The sequence below is a fragment of the Chenopodium quinoa genome, unplaced genomic scaffold (genome assembly GCF_001683475.1).
Source record: "Chenopodium quinoa cultivar QQ74 unplaced genomic scaffold, ASM168347v1, whole genome shotgun sequence".
NCBI classification, from domain to species: domain Eukaryota; kingdom Viridiplantae; phylum Streptophyta; class Magnoliopsida; order Caryophyllales; family Amaranthaceae; genus Chenopodium; species Chenopodium quinoa.
Window position 1 is genome coordinate 4,054,754 of NW_018744878.1, and position 27,331 is coordinate 4,082,084.

General features: G+C 40.0%; 2 protein-coding genes across 3 annotated transcripts; both read left to right on the forward strand.

Moving 5' to 3' along the window:
* Positions 1–427: 427 nt before the first annotated feature.
* On the forward strand, positions 428–24,891 carry LOC110705860. The gene is made up of 4 exons (XM_021883793.1): positions 428–2,208; positions 2,293–2,832; positions 24,590–24,812; positions 24,865–24,891. Exons 1-4 carry the CDS (start codon positions 428–430, stop codon positions 24,889–24,891), a joined length of 2,571 nt encoding a protein of 856 aa, XP_021739485.1.
* An 18-nt stretch (positions 24,892–24,909) lies between these two features.
* LOC110705318 lies at positions 24,910–26,006 on the forward strand. Of its 2 annotated transcripts, XR_002508065.1 has the most exons (4): positions 24,910–25,126; positions 25,225–25,464; positions 25,548–25,819; positions 25,920–26,006. XR_002508065.1 is itself a non-coding variant. In XM_021883153.1 (3 exons), exons 1-3 carry the CDS (start codon positions 24,971–24,973, stop codon positions 25,671–25,673), a joined length of 522 nt encoding a protein of 173 aa, XP_021738845.1. In that variant the 5' UTR covers positions 24,910–24,970; the 3' UTR covers positions 25,674–25,892. The 2 variants fall into 2 exon arrangements, 1 of the variants encoding a protein (XP_021738845.1); XM_021883153.1 differs by lacking the exon at positions 25,920–26,006 and having other exon boundaries at positions 25,548–25,892.
* Positions 26,007–27,331: the final 1,325 nt, after the last annotated feature.

A 27,331-nucleotide genomic window follows, 5' to 3' on the forward strand; every position in this document is an offset into this window, starting at 1 on the left:
ACGCCTCTCTTGGGTTCGACCCTTTCTTACCCTTACTATTGTTAGTGAGACCAAGATAGGAATTATTATCTTTGGTAGGCTCGACGACGGCCTATCAAGTTTTGGCGCCGTTGCCGGGGAGGCAAAGTCACATTGAATGTATTATTGTTGAATGAGACTAGATGTGTGTATATGTATAGTAGTTTTCTTACCTTAATTTTTGTTTATGTGTGTTTAAATTGCGATAGTCATTGCTAACGTTTTTCTTAGCTTTGTTTGACTTTGCATGACACGAAAGAGTAAGCAATCACCGCTTATTCCCGTTGATCCAGAGCTAAATAGGACTTTGAGAAACGTGAGGAGACTCTTGCAAGGCACACCCGAGTTTTCCATTGTATATTCGGATTCCGATCCGGAAGAGGTTTTTGGAACTAACGAAGAAGATAACATGGGAGAGAATCCTCCTCAACCATTGTTAAGAGACTATGACCACCCCAACGCATTCCAACTTCGGAGTGGCATACGTCTTCCCACCACAAATGCAAACAACTTTGAACTTTCACCTCAACTCATCCGTATGATTCAAAGCGATCAATTCGGAGGTAGTCCTCATGAGTGTCCTTTTGCTCATTTGGACAACTTTCTTGAGTTGTGTACAACTATCAAGCAAAACAACATTTCGGAAGAGTTCATCCGTATGCACATGTTTCAATTCTCCCTCCGTGATAAAGCAAAACATTGGTTGAGAACGGTTGAAGAGGGATCATTGAGTACATGGGACGAAGTCACTAGAGCCTTTCTTGGAAAGTATTGTCCTCCGGAAAAGACCGCCGAACTAAGAAGAAAGATCACCAATTTCAATCAAGACATTGATGAAACATTGAGTGAAGCTTGGGAGCGTTTCAAAGATTACACAAGGAAATGCCCCCACCATGGTTTTACATCATGGATCATTGTACAAAGCTTCTATGACGGTCTTACTCCTATTTCAAGGGCCAACCTTGATTCCGGGGCCGGTGGTAGCCTCAAAAAGCTATCAGTGGACGATGCATACAAGATGATTGAAGAAGTGGCCAAGCATTATGCATATGGAGGTGATAGAAGGCAACCTCAAACAAAGAAGGGCGGAATTCATGATCTTAGTGCAATAGATCTTATTGCATCAAAGTTTGATATGCTAGCTCACAAGCTAGATCAAGCCACCCTCACACCCTTAAGCTCTTCCTCGCAAGTCATGTCTTGTGAGACTTGTGGAGGAAATGATCACTTGTCCTCTTATTGCAACTCAACGAATCAAGAGCAAGCGGCGGCAATTGGGCAAAGGAATGAACAATACTCCCAATCCCACAATCAAAGTTGGAAGCCCCAACATAACACGGGATGGAAGCAATACAACCAAGGCCCCCCACAAAATAACTACAACCAAAATCAAACCCAACCTCAAAACCACTACAACCAACCTCAATCACAAAACCAACAAGCTCCATACCGCCATCCCAACCAAAGGGATCAAAACCACCAAAGATCACAATATAACCAACCCGCTCCTCCTCCTCCACCTCCTCAAAAGACTAGCCTTGAGTCCGTTCTTGAAACTTTCATGACTCAACAAATAAGGAACAATGCGGAGATGAATGCAAACATCCAACAACTCCAAGCACATAATAAGATAATGGAGGGCCAATTGGCTCAAATTGCACAACAAGTTGGAAGTTCATCCTCCAATCCTAGTGGTCACTTTCCAAGCACAACGGTAATGAATCCAAAAGAGCAAGCGAAATCAATCACCTTGATTATGGAAGGGGGGTATGAAACTCCAATTATGAGAGAAAATTTTTCCAAAAAGGGAGATAGTTGGGTAGATGAAAGTGAGTTTGAAAATGAAGTGAGTGAGGAGGCGAGAGGAAGGTCAAAAATGAGTGATGAGGGTGCCTCAAAGAGAGATGAGGGAGAAGTGAAGAGTCAAGCTCCATTGAGAGCATATGAGCCTCATATTCCATTCCCTCATAGAATGATAGAGAAGATGCTAAATGAGAAACTTTCTAAGTTCCTTGATGAAATGGAAGGACTTCAATCAAACATTCCACTTCTCCATGCTTTGTCTCAAATGCCTACATACGCAAAGTTTTTGAAAAATATTCTTTCTAACAAGAGTAGGCTTGAGGAGAGTGATTCTATCTCTCTTCCAACGGAGATAAGTGCTATTCCTCAAAATGAGCTTCCCGAGAAGTTTGGTGACCCCGGTAGTTTTGCTATACCGGTTAAGGTTGGAGATCTTGAATCAACAAATGCTTTGTGTGATCTTGGGGCTAGTGTTAGCCTTATGCCTCTCTCTATGGCAAAAAGATTAAATCTTGGGGAGATTAGCCCCACCAAAATGTCAATCCAACTAGCCGACCGCTCGGTTAAAGTCCCATTGGGAGTCTTGAAGGACATCCCAATTCAAGTGGGGAAGGTTCTTGTGCCTTGTGATTTTGTAATCATGGAGATGGATGAGGATTTCAAAATTCCTATCATATTGGGTAGGCCCTTTTTGAAAACCGCGGGTGTTAATATTGACATGAAACAAGGGCGACTTACCTTACATGTTGGGCATGAAAGAATCTCTTTCTCATTTCCGGAAACGTTGAATGACCCCATGGGTAAACAAGTTCATCGGGTTGATGTTTTGGTTAAAATTTTGAAAGAAGACATGGAGGAGTCACAAGATGAATCGACTCATGCTCCGGAGGTGAAAAAGCAAGAGAGGGCCAAGAAGAAAAAGAAAAACAAGATCAAGTTGATAGACAAGATGTTTGGTTGCATTTCTAGTGATGATAGCAATGTGATTATTTTGCCTAAGGAAAATGGCAAGTGTGTGGGAACAATGAGATGGGTCAAAAAGGTGTGCCTTGACCCTCCCTAATTTTGGATAGCGCAATTTCGTCAAGCTAGTGACGTTAAAGAAGCGCTTCCGGGAGGCAACCCGAATATTTTTGTAGTGGATTAACTTAAAAAAAAATAAAAAAAAAAAAAACAAAAGAAGAAAAAAAAAAAAACAGCACAAAGTGCATGTCTTCCAACAACAACCAACAGGAACAAAGGTACCAAGGAGGTTCAAGCGTCGAAGAAGACCCGATCCTTGAGTTAGTCTTCTTTCTCCTTTTTTTTTTATGAGCTTTTATTGCTTAACATTGAGGACAATGTTTATGATAACTTGGGGGGAGTCATTTGCATGCCTTCTTGACATGTTGGTTTGTTTGGTTGCGTTTGTTTTGGTTGTTTCATTTCCCTAATATCCAAGACCCTTAATCCAATTTAGCTTCCTTGAAATCCAAATCTCTTGTCATGTGAATATTAGTGTTCCCTCTCTAGTTAGTAATGTGAATATTTTCGCTTTCTCTTCAAAAAAAAAAAATGATGAAAAAATTGAAAAATGAAAAAAAAAAATTTCCCAAGGTTGAGACTCAAATGACAATGCTTATATGTTTTTCTTGCTTGACTCTTGAGCGATGAGTACTAGTTTTCTTAGAAGGGTGTATGCAAGAGATGGGGTCATTTAGAGGTCTATTAATCTTGATTGCATTAGTGTATATGAAATGAAAGCCAATGAATGCTCAATTGCACACCCAGTATAGGATATTGTCTAATTCGCTCAAGTAGGATATGTTTGAATTGAATTGCGGTCCCTTGTGCCCTTAATGTGCCTCCCTTCCTCCCCGAAATGAAACTCTATTAGGGAATTGGTTATACTTGTATTATGTGTAATAAGTGGCATAATAAGCCACACGTTTCGAATAAAGAAAGAGCCGCTCACAGTTAAAAGAGGCGAGGGCAATAATGTAAAAAAAAATGAGAAAAAAAAAATAAAAAAAAATAAATAGAAAAGAAGGAGAACAAAAAAAAAAAACTCCCCCAAAAATTCTCAAAATTTTGATTTTCTTTTCTTTAGAGGTCAACTTGTGGATGCCTCCCACACATTTTCGAATTTGTTGCTTATTGTTTCTTGTGAAATTCCCGAGTTAGAGTGTAATTAAGGGGCCTTGGGTGTGCATTTTGGGAGGTGGACTAGCATTTTGAGATTTTATAACCGAAAGAGGGCTCATTACAACTTTGGAATATCTAGGTGTGCTCTAATGAACTAGTAAAAGGTCTAAAGAATTATCCTAGTGCAATCTTGCTTAGTCCTCCTCTTTACCCCAACTCATGTGCACATTTGTATGATTGGTAATTCTTGAAAGTCGCTCATTTGTCTTGCTTGCGATTTATATCTCGATGAGTTGACTTGGGTGATAATAACATCGGAACTTGTGTAGTTTGATAGTTTTGTTGTGGTTTGTGTGAGTTGTGGGTTAAGCTCAATGGAAACCCTCACGAGATAAAAACTCGTCCTCTAAGGAGACTTAGAGGTTTAAATTGCTTCTCACTTGTGCTAAAAGTGATGATGGCTGTCACCATGCGGATTTGTGTATTTATGCTTCCTCCTTGTTGCCTTTCCTTGGATTGATGTTAGCAAGTCGTTTTCCTCCTTTGATTCGACATGTTTGTTTTGCTCGAGGACGAGCAAAAGCTTAGCTTGGGGGGATTTGATAACTTGTTATTTGGCATGATTTTAGGGTACTTTTGAACCTTGTTTTCGTTATTAATCGACATCAAAGTTCATTTTTTATCCTATTTTTATGCAATTTTTGTACCATCCATGCTTCACCGGTTGTTTGTGTTTTTGATGTAATGTAGCTATTTTTAGCACTATGGACATGATCAAGCATGAGTGAGCCAGGATAAGGTCAAGCTTGGTTGATAGAGCCATGGAGGAAGAAGGAGGATGCCTTAAAGGGAAATGAAAAGCTTTTGGAGAACCTTGAAAGGTCGTTTGCGTAAGCGTCAACTTCAACCAACCATAACTTTTGATCTTATCAACCTTTTGAAACGATTCAAATTGGAGATTAAAGTTCGTCTCAAGAGCTTTCCAACGACTGGTCACAAGTCCATTTCCGACAAGAAACGTAGAAGTTACAGCTTCCCAAAGTTAAGCAGTCTAGGCAGGGCATCCTGCACGGACGTGCAAGATGATAGCACGTCCGTGCCAAAAGTTGCACGTCCGTGCAGACCTTGGCAGAAGCTTCTGCCTCCATTCTGCCCCCTCTGCACGTCCGTGCCAAACTTGGCACGACCGTGCTTAGCCTTGCACGTCCGTGCCAAATCTGGCACGTCCGTGCAGACCTGCAGTCGAACTCCTTCCTTGTTTTCTCCGTCCTTTTTATTTGGGGGTCATATAAATACCCCTTTAGAGCTCATTTGTACGGGAGAGGCAGTTTTTCAGAGCTTTTCTCTTAGTTTGTAGTCTTAGAACATTAAATTCTCAAATCATTAGTTAGTTCTCAATTATTAGCTTGGAATTATTCAAATTCAATCATTGTAGAAGACAAAATCCACCATTGTTGCTCACCTTGAAGCTTCATAGTAACCATTTCTTACTCATCTTTTCTACTTCTCTTTACTTTGTTGTTAATTATTTGCTAGTTCTTGCATGTTTTGGATTGTTAATTAGCTTAATCCTTAGTTTGAATTTGTTCATGAATTGCTTGAAATCTTTAATTGCTTTAACCCCCATGGATTGTGAGTAGTCTAAATTCTAGGGTTTGGGCAAAACCCTCAATGTAGTCACTAATTACTTGTTGCATGTGCTAATTTGGTTGTTGTGGGATGTTAATTAGTTGAGCTTAAGTGGTTTAATTGCTTAGTTCTTGTATATGGCCATTGCTAGAACTATTTATCCAAGCTTTCTCAACGAAGGATCGAGAGATGAACTTGAGTTAGCTCCCTTATGCTTGATTGACCCGAAATGCCATGAGAATAGGGATTACCGGTCAAGGGAATGTTTATGTCATCGTGATTATGCTTTAACACTTGTTTTATGCTATGTAACCACGAGAGTAGGTCGTATTCATGATTCAAGTAATCCCTCTAGCTTGAGAGAGTAGTTGGGTGCTTTAGATGACTTCCCCTAATTTATCCCATTAATTTACCTTGATTGTTGCATGCTAATTGTGATTTGTGATGAAGTTGAGTGGTATAACCCAAGCCCTAGATTCCTCTTAATATTGTTAACCTCCTCTTAGCTTAGTTGAATTGTGTTAGAAGAAGTTACTAAAAACCAACCCAATTTAGAATTCGTTTAGCTTATTTAAACGGTAGTACTCGGTGGTTGATTCAACGCCTCTCTTGGGTTCGACCCTTTCTTACCCTTACTATTGTTAGTGAGACCAAGATAGGAATTATTATCTTTGGTAGGCTCGACGACGGCCTATCAGGAACTGAGTTGAAAAATCACTGGAACGCTGATGTACTGAAAAAATACCATGTGTAAACCCTTCGGGGCAGAACAATCTTTGTAAGTACATTTTGAACTAATGAAAGGCCTTGGAGCCGCCATTTATATAAATGTCTACAACTTTTTATCCTTTCAAAATTTTCTGTGTTCTATCTACTCTTTAAGGGTTTTTTATTCAGCCTCGTCTGAAACCTTCGCCTTCGGGTAACTGGGTTTCAGATTGCTGACAAAACTCGTCTTTTTAAAGAACACTGGTCTTTCAGCTGAAGTCAAACTTCAGTAAGACTTGTTCTCCAAAGACATGAGTCCATGGACAATTCTGGGATATTGCCTTAACTGAGCCTTGTATCCCAGAGAGCCATTATCCGAAACATTGCCTTAAGTTGGCCCTGTGTTTCGGGTATCCATTTTTCAAAGATAGAAAGAAAATCAAGGATAACAGCAACAGTTGAAAATTTTTATACCAGCCTCGTCTGAAACCTTTGCCTTCGGGTAACTAGGTTTCAGATGGCTGACAAAACTCGTCTTTTTAAAGAACACTGGTCTTTCAGCTGAAGTAAAACTCAGTAAGACTTGTTCTCCAAAGACATGAGTCCATGGACAATTCTGGGATATTGCCTTAACTGAGCCTTGTATCCCAGAAAGCTAATATCCGAAGCATTGCCTTCGGTTGGCCCTGTGTTTCGGATATCCAACTTTCAGATGAAGTCAATCTTCGGTAAGACTTGTATCCTAGAGGCATTGCCTTCAGTTGGCCCTGTGCTTCGGATACCCATTTTGAAGAAGTGAAGAAATTGCTTATTCAGCTGAAGTCATACTTCAATTTCTGGGGGGGCAAGAAGCACTATCAGTGCAAGTATGTTCGGCAGAATTGAAGAAACAGAAACAGTAAAGCATTCAAAAATAAAGCAACTGAAGAAAAGAGCATCAGATTAATAATTCATGCTCAAAAATTGAGCTACAAGTTCAATTTAACAGTATCGGCAGCCGCCCACAAGCGGAAAATAACAGCTGCCGAAATACGTACATAAGCAAAAAAAATAAACTGTTGTACGACAAGGCAAGCTGAAGCAAAAAACAAGGCAAAAAATTCAGAAAGCGGCAAGTCTAGAGTTAAGCACATGATGAACCGCAAGATTCTGAAGACGACTGCCCGAGTTCCTATGCTTCAGCCTGAGGATCAGACTGATCAGTGTTGAGCCCCATGGTGGCCTCAGCCCCAGCAGCAGAAGAAGCGGGCTTTGCACTCTGCCGAGCCTCCCTTTCCCTCTGTTCAGCTTCCAACTCCATTCTTTCAGCTTCCTCTTCGGCTTCCTCAGCCTTAAGGATTTCAGCTTCGGCTGGAGTTGCATACTTCATATGAGGGTCTTCGGGATTCTGGACCCACTCAGCACATTTAGACCAGTCCAGCTTCGGTTCAGCATGAAGGCAGACTCTTCGGCATACTCGGAACCCGTTTCTGAAACCCATCTCATATTCCTCTTGGGTATAGACACGGACTTTGAGTAAAGCCTCAGCATCAGCCAGCTTCTTCTGGGTCTCCTCCAAGTCTTTCTTGGATTTCTTCAGCTCATCAGCGAGCTTGGAGGAGGAACCTTTCAGCTCATTCAGCTCCTGCTGAACTCGGGAAGCCTTTGTCTGAGCTTGGGCCACTTCGACTTTCTGGGTCATCAGTTGATCCTCAGCCTCATGGAGTTTAGCTCTTTGGGCTTCGGCAGCAGCAGCAGCCTCTGAGAGTTGGACATCTTTGGCCTGGAGCAGCTCTTCAGCAGCCATTCGGCTGGCTTCAAGAGCCTCTAGACGTTGTTGCACTTCAGCTTGTGCAGCAACTCCTTCCTGAATTCGGCTCTCAACAGCAGCCTTGAATTTGGAGACGTCCACTCCCATATGCTCCTGGAGGAATTTTTCCCCTTCCATCAGTGGGGGAAAAACTTCCTTCTCCATAGCGTCGCAGAAGGTTTTGAGGGCTTCAGCAGCTCTTTTCTCATACTCCTCACCCTTCTGCTGCTTCTCTTCAGCTGCTGCTTGCTTCAGCTTAGCAAGCTTTAATTCCTCTTCAGCCACCTTCTTGTCGTGCACAGCAGCGTCTACCCTATCTTGTAGGGTATCTATCAGCTCTACAGTGAGAGTCTGATTGTGCACGAACTGAAAACAGGAAGACAAAAAAAAAAATAAATATATAGAGCTGAATTTCAGAGGAAATGAAGACAAGGAAAATTACCTGCATCATCAGCAGTTGGTTAGACCTGGCTAGGTCAGGAACTGATCTGCTGGATTCGCCCATCCCAGCAGTGGCCTTCAGCGACCAGATCCTTGCCCTATCTACTTCGGACATGCCAGCAAAATCGCCGAAGTAGGCTGCAGCTCCTTCTCGGTTCTGACCCCATATGAGGTCCCAGATGTGATCTGGGATTGGAATTCGGGGGGCCGAGAAACCCATTTCTCCAGATTGCAGAGTCTGGAAAGAAGGGAAGGATGACGATGGAGCTTGATTAGCTTTGGATGGCTCAGCATCATCCTTCTCAGAGGAGTCAATTACTATGACCTCCTCTTCTTCAGGGGTGAGGACGAAAGCCTCAACCTCTCTTGCGATGTCTGCCGTGAAGCCCTCAGCACTGGACATCACGGCATCCTTGTTTTCGTGCTCAGCAGCACTCTCCCTAATTTCTTCTTGGACCCCTCCCTTAGATTCGGGAGTTTTCTGATCCACCTCCATCTCAGGAGGTGGCGGAGGGGTCTTTTGAGGTGATTGGGGTGGTGGCCGGGGAACCCTCGGCGATCCATTGCCTTCCTCGGGTTCCCTTATTGCAACGCCGATGGTCATCGGCCTCCTCTGAAAGTCATGAGGGCCGATGATGGCCATTCTTCGGCGCCTTTTCAGAAGGGGCTGCTCGTCCATATCTGAGTCTGAAGACTCTCCTTGTATTTGGTCTTCGGGACGAACAGGAGCTTTGCCTTCTCTGTGTCTATTACTCTCTTCAGACTGTAACAGACAGGGGGGAGGAAGAATGTGAGTAAAAAAAAAAAAAAGAAGAAGAAAAGAAAAAAGAAAAAGTTAAGTCTGAAAGCTCACCGAGGTCTTCAGCAAAGCCTCGTCTTCTTCAGCTGCTCTAGCTGCAACTTCGGCTTCAGCAGCTCTGGAGGACCCTTCTCCTCCTTCGCAAGCTTCGAGAACCCGTGCAACCTCTTCGGCTGTGCGGGCAGCTTCAGCTTCTTCGTCCAGCAGCTGAAACTAGGGGTCTCTCTTCTTCCACCAAGGCTTCTGCCTCTGATACAGAGCAACAACCTCAATTTGGAAGTGGGAAGAGTCTAGATGAACTTCCCTATGCCTCGGCTCAGTGATAGACGGGGCCCGTTCAGTTACAACTCGTTCTCGGTTGACACCAAGACGAGCGTAGTTAATGCCAACGTTGGTCTCGTCCCGCTCTGAAAAGAGGAAAGGGGAAAGGTTAGCTCAGATAGGTTGGCACAGCATAAAAAAGCGAAGCGAGAGAAGAAAAAGAGATAGTTAAAAAGCCTCGGCCCCAGCCGAAGAAGCTTACCATCCTTAAACTTTCGGCTGAGGCCAACAGCTGCTAGCATGTTCTCTTGGAAAACGTAATGCGTATCGGGGAGCCAAGTCTCCGGGATATGCTGCATTCGGCCACTGCCCCCCGGTTCGGCAGCTTACCGAAGATATGTTGCTGATCCAGGTTCGGATCCGCCCCGTTATCTGTGGGGGGACCTAGACTTCCCATTTCGGGATCAGGCTCAGCGAGGTACCGGGGAGCGCTGAAGACGCAAGGGTGGCCCGGATCTGTGGGTGCCCTAACCCAAATCCATTGACCTCTCCAATCCTTGTCTGAAGAGTCGTTTGGCCACATGGTTAGGTATTGGGGCCGGGACTCAATCCGGTACCACCCAGAACCATGGCTTCCGTGCCCACTTTGAATATTTGGCACTAGCCGATGGAGCTTTTTGAAGCAGTGCAGGTTCGGCACGTACTTGAAGAACTTGCAGACCCATAAGTAAGTCATCACCCTTCGGATGCTGGTGGGAGTTAACTGACATAGAGAGATGTTGTAATGGATCAGCAAGTCTCGGACGAATACGTCCAAAGGGAACCTCAGCCCGTACTGAAGTTGTCTCGTGTACACCCCCACATACCCCGGGGGTGGACGATGGATTCTATCGGATGCCGAGGGCATTCGGCACCAGTACCCATCAGCTTCAAAAATGCCGTAATGCAACTCAATTTGCTCGGCAAATCGATATTGATCGGCATTCTCCACCCACCATGAGTAGGGGCGGTTCTTTATCATGGCCGAAGCAACTTCGGCATTCTCCCATTCTGAAAACCCGGGGAGGATATCCCAAAGGACAGCGGGAACTTCATCATCCCGCCCAGAAGCGCTCGGCTCCTCCGTTCTCTGAGGAGGAGCCGAGGAAAGGGGAGTCGCCCTAATCCCTTCAGCAGGGTCAGACTCCGGCCTTTGACCATTCCAGGTCCCAATCCTGTTCCTAGGATCGGGAATCGGCCTTGCTCTTCTTGGAGCACGGGCTCTACCTCTAACTCCTCTTGCCATTGATTATTTCGAAGAAAAAAGTCGAAAGAAAAGGGGAAGGAGTTCGAATTCGAAGAAAAATAAACTGAAATCAAAGGAATTTACCTTAATCTGAAGCGAAAGTTGCCGATTTACGAGTTCGTAGTGGCAAGTCTCAGTTTCTAAGCTTAATGCTCGGGGAATTTGCGAAGTTTTGATGCGGGTTCTTGGTTTCTCTCTCGAGAATTCTGGGTTTGTGTTGGTGAATAAGTGAGGAGAGATGACGCGCCTCTGTTTATATCTCCAGGTACGGGATACGAGGAGTCTGCGTTTTAATTTCTCTTAAGTACTCCACTAAATAACCGTTAAACACATGATCTTGTGATTAAACTGCCCATTATCCGTCCAACTTCCACAATCATTAATCGTTGTTATCTCATTAATTACGGTTTAAATTCAAATTTTTGGATTAATTAAATCATTTACTTCCCTCCTTTTCTGAATTAAATCAAACCCGACCCGTCATCCTTCCAAATCGGGTCTGGGGGGCAAGTTGTTTGGGTCCAATTTAGTCCAATTGGGCCTAAACACTAAATGATCCAATTAAAAGCCCAAGGTCAAGGTTCAACTCTCCAATTGTGCTAAAGTCAAAGGTCAGCCCACAAAGCAAGCCAATTGGGCTAAGGCCCAACCACTCCATGTATGATGAGGTATAAAAGCCATCATATTGATACATTCAAAAGGGGATTCATATTCTGATTCATTGATAGATTCATATGTTCATTCATATATTCTGAGATATTCCAAAAAGCCTCAAGCAACAAACTCTCTTGCATAGTGTCTTCTTCTTACACATTGTACTGACTTTAGCATCGGAGGGGCCTTCCTCGGCAACACCCCCGAGGCTAGTTTACGTGTGTTTACTGTGCAGGAAATCTTCGGCCCAACATAACTTGGACCGAATCCAGCCTTCTCCATTTCAGCGGACCTTCGGCAAGGTCCCATTGTTTTCACCCGAAACACTACATACAGTTACATTGTTATAAAAAGTGTCAAGTGGTACAACAAGGGTTTATAACTAGCCAAAATAAAATAATTTACGTACGATTTTTTCATTCTTATAATAACCCTTCAATTATTATTGGCAAATGTGATAGGGTTGTATTGCCTAGTCTCCACGACCTCTCTTTACTTTATTACTCAATCCATTGGTAAATAAAAGAAAGAATGTTTGTCAAACTAATACAGCTCGTAGGAAGATTATAGTTGAGCAATGACTAAACATTAACGAGGACATAGTTAGTAATTATTTTTATTTTACCTTAAAAAAAATCTTGTAGAAGGGAAGGGAGAAACATGTTTCAAACTAAAATTTTGTAGTTAGCTAGCTCAATTTGCTGGTCTTCCAAAGTCCAACCGAGCAAACTAAAAAAATTACTACGTATGAAAAGAGCAAAAGACAAAATAAAATGCACATATTACACCATGCATAAGACAAAAGAGACTATTTTCTCAAAAAAAAAAAAAAAAAAAAAAAAAAAAAACTATACTTTTCTTACACTAAAATACTACCTCCGTTAATTATTATGTGTAACAAAGGAATATTTAATGTCTCACAAATAATACCCCTTTGTTGCATATAATAGTTAACGGAGGTAGTATAAAATAAAGAGCCCTAGCTACTTAATTACCTACCAATGATTTAAAAACTCAAGTTACAAATAGGTGACCAATTAATTAATATGAGAAGCCCACTGGATTGCATTACCTCTTGTTTTCCGTTTTGATTAGCCTCAATATCTTTATTAACAAATACACACCAATTGATGAGTGCACCTACAATATTAATATTTACCTTTTCTCCATAATAATAATAATAAAATAAAAAAAATAAGCTATGCATACAAGTTATTAGGGAATTTTGACAATTACCACCTTCTGATATGTCCATTTTAGCAATTATCACCTTCTATTTTTTTTAAAAAAAATTACCACCTTCTACTTTCGAAAACATCAAAAGTTACCACCTTCTTGCCCCCAACTACCATATGATGTCATTTAAAAAGTAATATTTACACCTACATTTAAAAAATTACACTATCTAAAATTTCAAAGATACACCAATTATGTTCAATGTTCATAGCTAGTGGAGGGGCAATAATTTGAGCGTAAAACTGATAAATGGGATACCGGTAAGAAACTTCGTTGCAACTTGCATGCATTTCTACTGTTTATTTTGTTCTTTTTCATTAAAGTCATTGTCTTTATCTAATGATGAATGTACCTCATCAAGTCATTAGTTTGTCGTTTTATTGTAATGTATTTATACTTCTATGATTCATGCAATATAATACTACCCCACCCCAATTCTTGTTACTCGTAACAAAGAGGAGTTTTGCGGAAACCCATACAAAAAATCTTAAGGTTATTAAAAAATAAAGACATATAATTAACAAATAATCCAACCCAAAAACTAAACATATAATAACCCACCACCACCAACAGCACCGAAACAACCCACCACCAACACCACTAGAAGCACCAAAACCACCCACTACCACCACCACCAAACACCGAAATCACCACCACCTAGCCGCACAAAACACGGAACTAATCACCAACAAGCCGCACAAACAACCACCGCCGCACAAACCACCGAACAAATCCACGAAGCCACTAACCTACGAACCAACGACCCCACGAAGCCACGAGCCCATGAACCAATGACCCCAAACCACGATCCCACGACCCCACCAACCACTCATGGAACCCACAAACCCACGAAAACGCACATATTTGGAAAAATAATGGGAATGGAGTTGAAGGAAGAGAGAGAAATATAATGGAGATGAGGAAAAAGATGAAGAAATTTGATGATGAAGGAAGAGAGAGAAAAAATAATGGTGACGTGGAAATAATGAAGATGAATGATGAAGGTTGCTAGAATTGATTTTGGTGGAAATAGTTAAGTTAATCAATATTTTCTCCGTTCTGTTAATATTGCAACAAGGAGGAAATTACGCATCCCAAAACACATTTTATATGCTAAATATCTATATTGTGTAAGAGTAAAAATTATAAAAAGTTGATATTGTGAAAGTATTATATGAGACGAATCCAACAAGATCCCACTTGACTATATTGGGTTGTATTGCCTAGTCTCCACGACCACTCTTTACTTGATTACTCAATCCATAGGTGCTAAAAGAAAGAATGTTTGTCAAACTAATACATAATTAGATCATTAAGGATCTGTTCACTTGCGCTTAATTTCAGTTTTGTTCAGTTCAGTTCATCTCCTAATTTCCTTCTCTCACAAAATAAATATTTATTTCAATTCAGTTCAGTTCAGCTCAACTCCAAGTAATCCATGTTATCTACGTATCTTAACTTGAATGTATGGTTGCTAGTTGCTAGCCTTCCCAATTCAATGAGGCTATAAATAAGGCATTTGCTCTAACTCAATCCTAACCCATTACCCAAACATCAAACAAACAAACACACCCTTTTTCTTGAAAATGCATTTCTCAACCTTTGCATGGGTTTTCATCCTTGCCCTAATGTCCTCAATGATCACGAGCTCGGTCTTTGTCTCAGGTGCTCGGTCACTAGCATCGGAGTCTGAGCATAAGACCGGTCTTACGGTCTCTAAGAATCCAACCCCTTCTACTAACTTTAACCAACAATTAGGTTTCTTTTTTCCACCCATTCCGTTTAAACCGCGCAGGCTCCCTCATCTCCCTCATCATCATTATGAACCATCGCCGCCTAGTACTGATTACTACAAGAATACCGAAACTAAAAGTAATGAAGGTGATAATCACAAGCCATCTGTAGTGAAGCCGCTTCCACCATCAATTGCACCTTAAAAGCGTATCATTTCATTTGCTCGCTTAGCTTATATAGCTTATTGCATGCGATAAAATACTACTCTTATTTTATTGTTGAGGCTAAAGTGAGGTTTTCATATAAGTTGTCTTCAATTCTAATGTTGTAATTTAGTACATAAGGTACTAATAATGTTCGTTGTTCAAATTAAGTTGGGAAAATGTAAGTTGTAATCGACTATGTCCTGTGTTTTTTCTGTGGAACAATATATATATATATATCTTCTTGTTCAATAATCTTTTAATAACGTCGTATTAATTGGCATATGTTACTTTAGAAGAATACTACAAGAGGGGGGTGAATTGTAGTTTGAGAGAATTGAGCTAACTTTTTGCGGAATTGAAATATCTAAGCTACAGGAACTCAAAGTAAACACAGGGAGATTTTACGTGGAAAACCTCTTGGCCCTAACAAGAGGAAAAACCACGACCACTTAGGATTTTAGGAAAGATTCTTCACTATAACAGGGCAAACAACCTATTACAAACTAAAGAATCAATCTTCAAATTCCTCTATGAACTTGAAGTTCCCAGCAGCAAGTCCCTCTACTTGCCACTCTTCTCTTCTCTATTCTCTTCTCTCTCTTTCTCTTACTGAATTCTCTTAGAGTTATTAGGGAATTTTGACAATTACCACCTTCTGTTATGTCCATTTTAGCAATTATCACCTTCTATTTTTTTTTTTAAAATTACCACCTTCTACTTTCGAAAACATCAAAAGTTACCACCTTCTTGCCCCCAACTACCACATGACGTCATTTAAAAAGTAATATTTACACCTACATTTAAAAAAATTACACTATCTAAAATTTCAAAGATACACCAATTATGTTCAATGTTCATAGCTAGTGGAGGGGCAATAATTTGAGCGTGAAACTGATAAATGGGATAGCGGTAAGAAACTTCGTTGCAACTTGCATGCATTTCTACTGTTTATTTTGTTCTTTTTCATTAAAGTCATTGTCTTTATCTAATGATGAATGTACCTCATCAAGTCATTAGTTTGTCGTTTTATTGTAATGTATTTATACTTCTATGATTCATGCAATATAATACTACCCCACCCTAATTCTTGTTACTCGTAACAAAGAGGAGTTTTGCGGAAACCCATACAAAAAATCTTAAAGGTTATTAAAAAATAAAGACATATAATTAACAAATAATCCAACCCAAAAACTAAACATATAATAACCCACCACCACCAACAGCACCGAAACAACCCACCACCAACACCACTAGAAGCACCAAAACCACCCACTACCACCACCACCAAACACCGAAATCACCACCACCTAGCCGCACAAAACACGGAACTAATCACCAACAAGCCGCACAAACCACCACCGCCGCACAAACCACCGAACAAATCCACGAAGCCACTAACCTACGAACCAACGACCCCACAAAGCCACGAGCCCATGAACCAACGACCCCAAACCACGATCCCACGACCCCACCAACCACTCATGGAACCCACAAACCCACGAAAACGCACATATTTGGAAAAATAATGGGAATGGAGTTGAAGGAAGAGAGAGAAATATAATGGAGATGAGGAAAAAGATGAAGAAATTTGATGATGAAGGAAGAGAGAGAGAAAATAATGGTGACGTGGAAATAATGAAGATGAATGATGAAGGTTGCTAGAATTGATTTTGGTGGAAATAGTTAAGTTAATCAATATTTTCTCCGTTATGTTAATATTGCAACAAGGAGGAAATTACGCATCCCAAAACACATTTTATATGCTAAATATCTATAATTGTGTAAGAGTAAAAATTATAAAAAGTTGATATTGTGAAAGTATTATATGAGACGAATCCAACAAGATCCCACTTGACTATATTTTGCTTGACGTATAACTCATATTATATGGTCAAACAAGAGTGATGAATAGTATAAAAAGTTTGGATTCGGGTTGAGTTCAGTTTGGTTACATATCGGGCTTGGGTCTTGAATTTCTTGGATTAAAAATCGGATCGATTATAGTTCGAAATAGATAATTTTTTTCGGGTCGGTTCAGTTTTGCACCTCTAGCTGCAACTCGCAAGAGTCCACTTTACAAGTGTATATAAATTCCATCCCAAAATTTATACTTCCTGTGATCCGTTTCTTAATACTTACAACACTTCCCTATAATGAAAATGTTATCGGGGCGGGGCGAATTTTGGCTTTCCCATCCCCATCCCCGCCTAATATTCTCATCCCCATCCCCGCAGCGGGTCCAAAACTATTGAAATAAAATGTATTACTTGTGTGGTTGCAAATTGCAAGAATTGTTTCTATGGTAGATTTTTTTTTTTTTGGTGTTCCACCCAGTTCACCTTTGGACTAATCCAAATTTGAGAAACAATTCTGAATGGTTAGTTTCCAGTCCCCTTCCAATTATTGTTTGGTTGAAGGTACATGCTTAGCCGTCGGGTCCTCTATGTCATCTACCATTGGTTTTCCAAATTAAAACAAAAGAAATAAAAATCTGCTAGTATCATGCCAAAATGCTACGTATTACATACACTTACATAGTTGTAACAAGTGTCAAGTGGGGCAATAAGGGTTTATAACCAGCCAAAATAAATTAATTTACGTATTTTATTCTTACAATCCTTCAATTATTGGCGAATGTGATAGGGTTGTGTTGCCTAGTCTCCACGACCACTCTTTATTTCATTACTCAATCCATAGGTGCTAAAAGAAAGAATGTTTGTCAAACTGGTATAACTCATAAGAGCATCAACACTCGTGGTATAATTTTATATTACGGTGTAAAAAGTCGTCAAAAACTTGCAATTTTTCACTACATTGATGGTATAAAAGTAACCATTTGATGGTATATACCATCTCATGGTAGACATTTGCTTCGATCCCCGTGACATGAGCCAACCAGGTCACGTCATGTGGCTGACGTGACCTGGTTATCATGTATTTTTTTTTCAATTGCATTTTAAGAAAAAATTATAAAATTAAAAATTATGAAAAAATTACCATTGTTCATAATTTTTCAAGATCTACACATAGACACCCATATTGATATAGTTTTATATATTTTTCGAATTCTCTTTTACTACGTAAATTGCTTATGTTATTTAATTAACTTTACAAACATTAATTAATTATGTCCAATAATAAAAATAAATATAATTATAATTAAATTAAGTGTATTATTTATAAAAATAGGAGAGAGAAAGTGTGGTGGTAAACTTTTTTTATACCATGAGTGGGATGATTTTTGGAGAAAGTATATTATATTGTGATATAGATGGTGTGGAGGAGTGAGAAAGTGGTAGAGAGAGAGGGATGGTATAAATTTTTATACCATGAGTTAGTAATTATATTTATTTCTCGCACCAAAAAATAAAATAAAATAAAATAAGCCCTACTTAATTACCTCCCACAGATTTAAAAAGTCAAGTCACAAATAGATGACTAATATGCATGAGAAGCCAACTGGATTGCATTAGTGTGAACGTCATACATATGTAAGCAATGTGACATCATGTCACGCATATGGCATATCGTCATCTTCATAATTATTACGGAGTAGTATACGAACCAATGCAAACTAAAAAACAAAATGTCACGTATTGAATAATATTCCTCCGTTTTTTAATATTTGCTCCATTTCTCTATGCGCAGAAGTTTAGGAGAAATTGCATAAAGTAATAAAATATGGAGGTAGTGGGGTAGTTAAGAAAATAAAAAATTGTAAAAAGCAAAAGTAGTGGAAGAATAAGAGGAGAGAGAGTATTATGTTGGGTCCACTAAGTGTGAAAAATAAATTAAATATTGTAAAAGCTTTTTTAAAAGAAAATTGAGCAAGTATTTAAAAATAGTCAGAAAAAAAAAAGTGGAGCAAGTATTTGAAAACAGAAGGAGTAGTTTCAAAGTAGATAACTCTACAGCTTTCGCATTGATGCCATGCATGGCAGTTTTGTAGAGGAGTTGAATTTTCAAACTCTTAACAAGACCTTGCCAAGCCAAGACAAGTTACATGTTGGGCCAATTAACCAAATTGGTATAAAACTTAGCACCTTTGCGATATATTGGTATAAAAGTTATCGCCGGCGACAAATTGGTATAAAAGTTAGCAAGTTGTGACAGATTGGCATAAAAGTTAGTCACCGGTGACGTTTTGGTATAATAGTTACCATGTGATGACATATTGGTATAAAAGTTTATTATTGATGACATTTAACCCACTTTCTTCTTAGAATAATAAGCGTACATTGTACAAAAGATACTTCTTATTTGTTGTAGCTTAAATCTATTCACTAGTAGAAAAATTGCATTTGGCACCCCCCATATGGCACCGGTTCAGCCCAAACCGGTGCCAAAAACCGGCCCAAAATTGGGCGGGATTTTAAACAAAGGGAAAAGGCACCGGTTCAACTCAAACCGGTGCCAAAATTGTAAAAGGCACCGGTTTGAACCGGTGCCTTATTTAAAAAAAAAAGCGCGTCTTCTTTCTTCCTTATTCTTCCTTCTATTTCTCTTTCTTTCATTTTCGCTGTTCATTCTCGTTCAATTCTCTTCTGCACTGTTCCATTCTCTAAACCCCTCACCTCACCTACGAAACCCCTCACCTCACCGCCGCAACAGTCGCCGGCCACCATCACCGCCGCCACCCCTGGCCTTCTCTTTCTCCCCTGCCATTCTCTTCTCCCCTGCCGTAGTGTTTCTCCCCTCAGCTCAACCCCCTCCACGCCGACCTCATCTGTTCGACGCCGCACCACCGCCCTGCTGAAGGTTGCCGCCGCACCACCTCCCTGCTGTAGGTTGCCGCCGCACCACCTCCCAGCTGAAGGTTGCCGCCGCACCACTGACCACCAATTTGAGTGTTAATTAGGTATAATTTTTTTTTTAATTCTCAATAATTTCCCATTTATGAACTTATATTAATTTGTTTTGCATGTTGAAGAATTGTTAGGCAAATTAAAATTTAGGTTAGAATATAATTTAACTTCAATTTGTTTCAATAATTGGTTTTTTTATTGGGAAATTGTGAAAATATTAGAAATTAGTAACTTTGTTACTCATTTAGTTGGATATTAGTATGTTTTAATGGTTAATTTAATTTGTTTTGATGTGTAATTTTGAATAAAGTAGAGAATATTAGCCTTGTTACTTAATTAGTTGAATTTTGGTTTGGTATAATGGTTAGAGATTAGTAACCATTTTAGTTTAGCAATTTTGAATAATTAAAATGAAAAAAATTAGAGATTAGTAACCTTTTTAGTTTAGTAATTTTGAATAAAAAAATGAATTTGAAAAAATTAAAGTAGTGAATACATAGTTTAGCAATTGTTAGTTCGATGAATGATGTGTTTTAGCTTAGAAATAAATTAGTGAATTGACATGTTATGAGAAGTACATACATAATATTTAACCTAATTTTTGTTTTTTTGTTTTTTTAATATATAGATTCATATGTGAATTGAAGCAAGAGTTTAATTAGCTTGAGGACTACATATTGAGCTCAAGTGGGTAGTTGCTATATTGGTATGACTACTAAACTTTACTTAGCTATATTTCTTTCTATTCATCCATTTAATAAAAGTTTATTCATGAAATTGCAACTTGTGTATTGTTTAATTGCAAATAAATACAACAATATATAGAATACTTGAATTGCATCATCATATGCCTAGATACCCGTTCAAGGCTTTCTCATTAGGAGAAAGTCTTGAATAGTCCCCGGTTGGGACTGTTCTTGAATGTGTACTCTCACTTAGGTGGTGAATGTATGTTTTCTTTTCGATTTTAAGGAACATCTCGGCTTACCATTTCCTCACTATGTTCTCTGGGTACATATGTGGGTAATTAATTATCTACATCGTGTACTTGGAGAACTAGGGGGAAATGCTGCCGGATTTTCCTTAAAATTGGAAAGTTGACATACATTCACTAGTGAGAGTAGACATTCAAGGATGGGTTAGGTTGGAGTGATAAGGACCCTTTGGAAACATGCATTTTTTCACTATATGAATGGTATATTCACGTTTTGTACTTGAATTTGATTTACATAAAATATGTAGCACTTACACATTATAATTATATGGTGCTATATATATGTTTAGAAACAATTTACTAAATGGAGAAGGATCGTGGTTGGATGTATGGTAGACGCGATACATTGGAATTTTGGAATGGGGTTTAAGAGTTTTGCGAGAGGGCTTAGCTTATCAACGCACACTGGGAGGCAAAGGCCTTTATTGTCCTTGTGTTGATTGTAATTGTGTGAATGTGGTCGATAGTGTTGAAATCATTAGAGATCATGTATTATGTCGTGGGTTTAGGCAATTTTACCATGTGTGGATTTGGCACGGAGAAAGTGGAGAGTACAGTGGGGATCTTGATCAGAATGATGTGCGTGTTAGAAGCAATGAGATTCATGTGGACGAGGAATACGAGAATGATGAGTATATTGTTGATAATGGAGAGGATGGAGCCGATGAAGATCAGGCGGATAAGGTCGAGGATGAACAAGTGGATGAGATGTTGCAAGGTGTTGAAGGTGAAGTGTTTGAATTATTATCGGAGGCTTCCAAAAAGCCTTTGTATCCCGGGTGCAAAAAATACTCCAAACTATCGGCCGTGCTAACACTTTTCAACATTAAGTCGAAGCATGGGTGGACGGACATCAGTTTTACTTCTTTGTTGACCGCATTAAGTGATATGTTGCCTGATGGGAATGAAATTCCTAAGTCTTATTATTACGCAAAGAAGCTCATGTGTCCCTTTGGTTTGGAGTATAAGAAGATACATGCATGTCCTAATGACTGTATTTTGTATCGAAATGAGTATGAAAAACTGCAGGAGTGTCCACGATGCAAGCGGTCGCGGTACAAGTGCATGAGTTGCAATCCTGGCACGGAGGGACCTCCTGCTAAGGTGTTATGGTATCTTCCCATTATTCCAAGGTTTAAGCGCCTGTTCTCAATACCAAAAGACGCTAAAAACTTGAGGTGGCATGCAGAGGGAAGAAAGAAAAACAGAATGCTTAAGCATCCAGCTGACTCTCCACAGTGGAAGAACATTGATTTGAAGTTTGAGGAATTTGGTAATGAAGTCAAAAATTTAAGGCTTGGGTTGTGCACGGACGGGATGAATCCATTTGGCACTCTTAGTACCCAACACAGCACATGGCCGGTACTTTTAGTGATTTATAATTTGCCTCCTTAGCTGTGCATGAAACGTAAGTATGTAATGGTTTCATTGCTAATAACTGGTCCTAAGCAACCTGGAAACGACATAGATGTTTACCTTGCGCCGCTTATTGACGACTTGAGAAAGACGTGGGACGAAGGGGTTTCCGTTTTCGATGCTCATCAGAACGAGATGTTCACATTGCGTGCAGCCCTTATGTGGACCATGAATGACTTCCCTGCAAATGGAAACTTGTGTGGGTACAAGGTCAAAGGGAAAAAATCATGCCCCATATGTATTGATGACACATCAAGCGTATACCTGACTCATTCTCACAAATATGTGTACCTACGGACTCGAAGGTTCCTTAGGCGTGATCACCCGTACCGTAGGCAGAAAAAGGCTTTCGATGGAATCGTGGAAGAGGATACTGCGCCTAGACCATTGACTGGTGCTGAGATTAGTGCTCGGGTGAAAGGGATACAAATGGTCTTTGGAAAATCAGAAAAAGTTGTGGTCTCAGCTGCTCTGTTTAAGAAAGAATCAATCTTTTGGAAGATGCCGTACTGGAGAGAACATGACGTTAGGCATTGTCTTGATGTGATGCATATAGAGAAGAATGTGTGTGATGCTCTTTTGGGGACGGTTATGAATATCCCAGGCAAAACAAAGGACGGAAAGGGTGCACGGTTAGATTTGCAAGAGATGGGGATTCGTCCAGAATTGTGGCCTCAAGAAAAGGTCAGAAAGGGAAAGGAGCTGAGAATAGAAGATGAAAGTGTTTCGAAAAAAGGGAAGGAGAAGAGCAAGAGAAAGGGAAAGGCCAAAGATGCGTCAAAGAAGAAAGTTAAGGGTAAAGGGAAGGATGAAAAGAATTATTTACCCCCGGCTTGCTATACATTGTCAAGGGTAGAGAAGCGTATGTTTTGTGCATGTTTGTACGGCATTAAGGTTCCATCAGGGTACTCATCTAACATGAAAAGATTTGTAACCTTAAATGGAGAATTGAAGCTGACAAGTATGAAATCCCATGATTGTCATATTATGATGCAAGTCTTCCTACCGATTGCAATCCGTGGTATTCTACCGAAACACGTGAGGGAAACGATTACAAGCCTTTGTTTGTTTTTCAATACAATTTGTAGCAAAGTTCTTGATCCTTGTACACTAGATGCTTTGCAAGCTGATGTGGTTGTGACTTTGTGCAAATTTGAGATGTATTTCCCACCCTCATTTTTTGACATAATGGTTCATCTAGTTCTTCATTTGGTGCGTGAGATTAAGTTGTGCGGTCTAGTGTTCATGAGGTGGTGCTACCCTTTTGAAAGACACATGGGTACATTACAAGATAAAGTACGGAACCGAGCCCAACCTGAAGGAAGTATAATGCAAGGGACAGTGGGTGAGGAAATAGGTAACTTTGTGGCGGACTACATAGCCCTTGCTCAACCTATTGGTCTTTCTACTTCTCGACATGAAGGTAGACTTGATGGTCATGGCACAATTGGGTCGAAACGAATGTCACCAGACCGAGATCAGTTCTTACAAGCACACCTTTATGTGTTGTACCATGTTTCAGATGTGCACCCATATTTAGACGAGCACATGACTTGTTTGCGTGCCGAATTTCCATCCAAAGGTGAAAGGGCACTTATGCAGTTGCATAATAAGAAATTTGTTGATTGGTTTCATGAACGAGTAATGAGTGGATTGAATGATACTAATGTGACCGATACAGTACGGTGGCTTGCGTACGGTCCTAGGGATGATGTCCATTCATTTGAGGGATATGACATCAATGGGTACACTTTTTGGACCGAGGCTCGTGATTTGAAATCTTCCTCCACCCAAAACAGTGGTGTAACTCTTGTGGCATCGTCAAGGGAGTTTGCAAGTTCTAAGGATAAATCACCTGTCGATGCAGAGTTGTCATACTATGGTCGAATTCAAGAAATATGGGAGCTTGATTATTGTGACTTCACGGTTGCTCTTTTCAAGTGTAAGTGGGTTGATAATATCAGGCGTAACGTCAAACATGAGGACTTTACTCTTGTAGATCTTGGCCACTTGAATGATAGTGCGGAACCATTTATCCTTGCATCTCAAGCTAAGCAAGTGTTCTACGTAACTGACCCAATGGATTCAAAATGGTCTATAGTGCTAGCTGGCAAAAGAAGAATCTTAGGCATTGGAGATGTTGAGGATGAGGAAGAATATGATGCGTTTGATGATTCAGCACCTTTCACTGTTCCTAGACCTGGAGTACTAAATGATATAGACAACGAAGCAGGTTATATGCGATCAGACCACAACGAAGGAATTTCAGAATGAGGTAGTTTGATTAAAAGTTAGTAATGGTTTCATTGCAAATATAGTTTAGTTATCATGTATATAGGAGCATAAGTAGGCGAAAATGATATATTTGTAGTTTGAAATTGCCTAAGTGTACTCATTATCATGCATATACAAGGTTATAGGACCATAAGTAGGTGAAACTGGCATAAATAGCTTCTACTTAACCCAACTCCTTTGTTTTGTGTATGAACTAACATTTATTCATTCTAACAACCTATTTTCCATATGTAGATTGAAATTGGCATTTTGTACTCATTATCATGCATATACAAGGTTATAGGACCATAATAAGTAGGTGAAAATGGCTAAAATAGCTTCTACATAACCATAATAACTATCATGCATATACTTTACTATACACTAATATTGTTTTATGATTGCTTTGACAGGTGCTTATATCTCATGGCGGACGATCATGATCCTCGTTTGGTAGAGGACATTGACGATGATGAGTATGAGGACGAGTACGAGGATGACGACTCCGATGATAGTGATGCTCCTTATGATGTGAATAAGGAGGATGACTTGGGTGAGCCAGAGGATCAGGCTCAAGATGAGTTCGAGCGTAGGCTTGACGATTTTGAAATGTCAGATGAACGTGCACCGGCCATTGTAAATACAGCACGTGAGATTGTTGGTGAGAACCCGACTTATGAAAGTCAAGGCCAAGGACAAGATGAAAACAACATAGGTGGTGGAGGGGGGAAAAGGCACCGGCTGAAAGAAAAACAAGGGGTCCGACGAGAAGCTTTAAGAAACCGGACGGTCCCATGGTCTTGGATTATGACAACAAAGGCCAACCTGGGCCCAAATGGCGTCAACAATATGCTAATAAAGTTGGCTTATGTTCGCGGAAAATCCCCATTACACTTGTAATGCGGCAAGTACCTTCGGGTTTGATTCAAGCATTTTGGGATGATACAAGGGTAAGTGTGTTTTTGGCACATTTAGACAATTTAAGATACCTTAACCTTATGATTGTTTTTAAATAGAAACTAATAATCGGTTTAATTTGTGCTTGCAGAGGCAGTTTTCTATTCCTAATGATCCCGAGAAGAAAAGGGTGTTTGTCTCTTTATTAGGGGAAAGATTCAGAGGCTTTAAGACCAAGTTGACTAATCGGTGGATCCATAAGAAGAAGAAGGTGCAAACAAAGAAGAAGAATGCCAAAGAGGAAAACCATCTCCCGTGGCAAATATGGCCGACCGTGTCAAAAGATTATTGGGAAGAGTTCGTTAGAATGAAGAGTCAAAAGAAAGCCATTGTAAGTTTGTGTAAATCTGATGTCAATTGAATAATAGCTTGACACTTTTTGTATTAATGAGACTAACATTTTTTGTTTTGTAGGAACTTCGAGAGCAAAATCAAGCGAATGCAGAAAAGAAGGAATACGTCCATCGTATGGGTCCTAGACTTTTGCTGAAAAGAGACCTGAGTGGGCCGCTTCGGGTTTATACCCTAAAGCGGTTCTAGTGGCATCGAAGGAACTCTCTAGTTCCACGATCACTACATTGGTGAGTCGTGCCGGTGATTTCTTTTGTTCTCTCCATTCGTTTGATAAGAAAACCGGAAAATGGTTCATCAAGGGTCCGGAAGCCAAAAAACTGGCGGATAAGCTAGTAAGTTACCTATGAATTGTTGAAATTAAGTCACTTTTGCATCTAATCACTGTACAAACCATTAACTGTTTTACTGACCTCATTTTTCCTTATGCTATAGCTTGAGCACACTCAAGAGATGGTGGAGGGCAAATTTGAACCAAGTGTGGAGAATGACCTTTTCACCATGGCTTTGGGAAGGCCATACCATCCAGGACGAGTAGTAGGTTCGGGAGGGTCATTGCTTGGATGGAATAAGGTGATGGGTCCCGAATACACAAAATCGGGTAGATCTCGAGCCAGTGTTAACTCACCGGGGGAGTTGGATGCCAAGGTGGCATCAATTAAGGAACAAGTACGCAACGAGTTAGTTGGTGAATTGAATGCTTGGGCAAAGTTGATGAACTTACCGACTATTCCGTTCCTCACTCGTACCCCGGTCGACTCATGTTCTGAACCAAAAGGACAAGGAGAAGGTGATAGACATGGAGGAGATGAGATACGTGGTGAAGATGTGTCACCTCAGGTAAAATCAATTGGGTTATTAAAAGTTTTAAAATACCGAGTTAATTGAGATTTTAGGTGCAATGATTGATGTACTATTTCAGGTTCCTACTCCTACACATGCGGACTCGAGGGAGCTTGAAAATCCAACACCGCATGAATTTCCAGAGTTACAGGTGATTTGTAACCCTCTACCTTAATGAATTTTGTTATATCTATGCTGTTGTAAAAGTCCTATTTAACTATCTTCTTTTTATATATATACTTGTGTAGGAAGACACCCGGTGTGCACTTCTAGCTCCGGGGAATGCAAATAGTACCGTGTTGAGTTTGGTGGTGTATGGTAGTGCCCAACCGACGACGGGTGCTACGGCGGGGCCACATCATTACTCGGTTGGGATCGATTCAGTGGTTGCGGGGTTTGAAGACATCCCACTACCCGTACCGATAGAGGAGGTTGAGATAACAGCGCTTTGGCAAGCTGTAGGTAGCTTCGTTGATTGGCCACGTGCATGGGTGAAGTTGATTAATAAGGAGGTAAATTAGCTACTCACTTGACTATTTTCTTCATTTCTCAACTTATAAACTCCTTGCATCTCAAAAAAACTCATAATCGCATATTTATAATTGTTTTTCATTTGAAATTACATTAAAATCGCTAAGTTCTAAGGTTTTGGGTCCAATTCATCAAACTAAAGCCACTTTGAGCCGAAATGGCTACTCACTTGGCTATTTTCTTCATTTCTCAACTTATAAACTCCTTGCATCTCAAAACAACTCATAATCACATATTTATAAGTGTTTGTCATTTGAAATTACATAAAAATCGCCAAGTTCTAAGTTTTTGGGTCCAATTCATCAAAAAAAGCCATTTTGACCCGAAATGGCTACTCACTTGCCTATTTTCTTCATTTCTCAACTTATAAACTACTTGCATCTCAAAACAACTCATAATCACATATTTATAAGTGTTTGACATTTGAAATTACATAAAAATCGCCAAGTTCTAAGTTTTTGGGTCAAATTCAT